The sequence below is a fragment of the Mastomys coucha genome, unplaced genomic scaffold, assembly GCF_008632895.1.
Source record: "Mastomys coucha isolate ucsf_1 unplaced genomic scaffold, UCSF_Mcou_1 pScaffold9, whole genome shotgun sequence".
Lineage (NCBI taxonomy): Eukaryota > Metazoa > Chordata > Mammalia > Rodentia > Muridae > Mastomys > Mastomys coucha.
This window is the reverse complement of record NW_022196915.1, coordinates 106,292,469-106,294,352: the sequence shown is the minus strand read 5'-3', so window position 1 is coordinate 106,294,352 and position 1,884 is coordinate 106,292,469. Positions and strand designations below refer to the sequence as shown.

Here is a 1,884-nt window from a genome sequence, read left to right as displayed (position 1 = left end):
TCTTGAGAAGTGGCAACGCATATCAGTCAGGTGATCAGGAGTAACCGTGCATGCCTTCTAATGCATCCTGGAGGAAGAAGCTCAGGCTGGGTTTCCAAAGGGAATTGGGTTTACTTTAACTTCTGATGCAGGACCCAGAGGGAGCCTGTGTTCTTGGAATACAAGGACACCTCAGAGAATAATCTCTTCCCTACCTCAGTCGAGGATTTATGCATCTTCTATTTCTGAACTCTCCGGGACTCATTTTGAATGCTTAACCTTGCACAGCCTTGGGGCAAAATGGGCATTCGTGAGTGAGGCCTCAGGGCCCCTATAGCGCAAGGCACAGCGACTCTGACTCTTAGACCACTTCCTATTTGCCACTTGTAAATAAAGTACTTCCTGGAGGCGCATGGATTCACTCCATCCTTCCTTGTTTGCTGCAGAAGCAGCAGCTTAGGAGGAGGGAAGAGCTGGTGCCCCGAGTGGGCCTGCGGCCTTAGGAGCAGTGAAGCGAGGGGAGGGCTGGGTAAGAGTCGAGACGCGGTTTCCTTCTATTGTCTTCCCTTCCTCCGGCACCCCTCCGCACCCCACTTTCCCCTTCTTGTGCGCAGCGCAGAGATGGCGGGGGCCCAGCCCTTCCTCCGTCCAGCTAAGTTCCCACACCCGGCGGCCCAGGCGAGGCTGAGTTCAGTATCCAAGGCACTGCACACAAACCGCCCTCTCTACCCTTGGGGTTTCCTCCTTGATCTGGCTGGAAACTTCGTACAGACAGCGAGAACGCTCCGGCCGGGGCTTTTGGAACAGGCCCCAGGCTAGGCCCCTCTGGGGACACCCCGAGTGCAGACTCTGGCCTCTGGAGGGCCAGGGCGGGTGGAGAGGGAAGGGTAGGAGTGGGCGGTGCTCTCCGCTCCCCCGGGTTCAGCTCTCCTCCGTGCGCGAGGCCCACCCCGCGGTTCCGAAGGACCCGGGCGCATGGCGCCCAGAGAGCGCCCGCCAGCCCACCGAGCCCCCAGGAACCCGCCCGCGGACCCGCGGGGAGGCGCGACTGCGGCCTAGGGCGCCCGGCGGCTCCTCCCCTCCCCCTCCCCCTCCCGGAAGCGCGGGGCGGGGTCCCCGGCCGGGCCGCGGGGGCGGGCGCGGGGGCCGGGCCGGGGCGGGGCGCGGCGGGCTGTGCGCGCCCACTCGGCTCCAGGCGGCCAGCGCTCGCGGGCCCAGGCCGCCCGGCTCGACCGGAGCACCGCGGCGGCGCAGCGGCGGGATCCCCGGAGAGGCAGCCGCAGTCGCGAGACATCCTCCGCGCCCCCCCCCGCTGCCCGCCCCAGGCTCAGTGTATGGGGCCGCGGCCCGCCAACCTTCGTTGAGACCGTCCCCGGGGTGCGGTGGCCTCGGGCTCCGGAGCCCGCCCCGCCACCCGAGGGCTGCGCGCGGCCCCGGGCCTGCTGCCGCGCGGCTCGGCGCGTCCCGGGCCAGGAAGTGGCGGCGCCGAGCGCCATGGCCCACTCCCCGGTGCAGTCGGGCCTGCCGGGCATGCAGGTAGGCAGGGGTGGCCCGGTCGGGCTGCGGCCGGGGCGGAAGCGGGCAACTTGGCGGTGTCAACACGCCCCCCCTCCCCCCAGCGCGCCGGGCCCGTTTCTCCGGGTTCTTCGCTGACCCGGGCGCTGGGGATCTCGGGTGTATGCACGTGGAGGGGCCGTGGGGTCTGCGGCTTGCGGCCGAGGTGGGGTGCAGGAGCTTTGCGCTCCCCCAACTCCGACGCGCAGGCCGAGCGTCCATCCGGGCAGGAGTCTGAACTAGTGTCCTTGGAGGCCCCGCTTTGGTGCCTGGGCCCTGTGTGGGCCTGGGACGGGGATAGCGGGACTCCGGGGTCGGTCCTCGGTCCTCAAAAGTCCCTCCCCAGCCCCC

At 68.3% G+C, this 1,884-nt stretch overlaps 1 protein-coding gene across 1 annotated transcript in view; it reads left to right on the top strand.

Annotated features, from left to right (window-relative positions):
- Nucleotides 1–1,159: 1,159 nt before the first annotated feature.
- Nucleotides 1,160–1,884, top strand: part of Stk24 (serine/threonine kinase 24) — a 99,729-nt gene continuing 99,004 nt past the window's right edge. Inside the window, exon 1 of the mRNA XM_031362797.1 lies at nt 1,160–1,515. Coding sequence (XP_031218657.1) covers nt 1,474–1,515 — 42 coding nt within the window. The 5' untranslated portion in view covers nt 1,160–1,473. The remainder of the gene's footprint in view (nt 1,516–1,884) is intronic.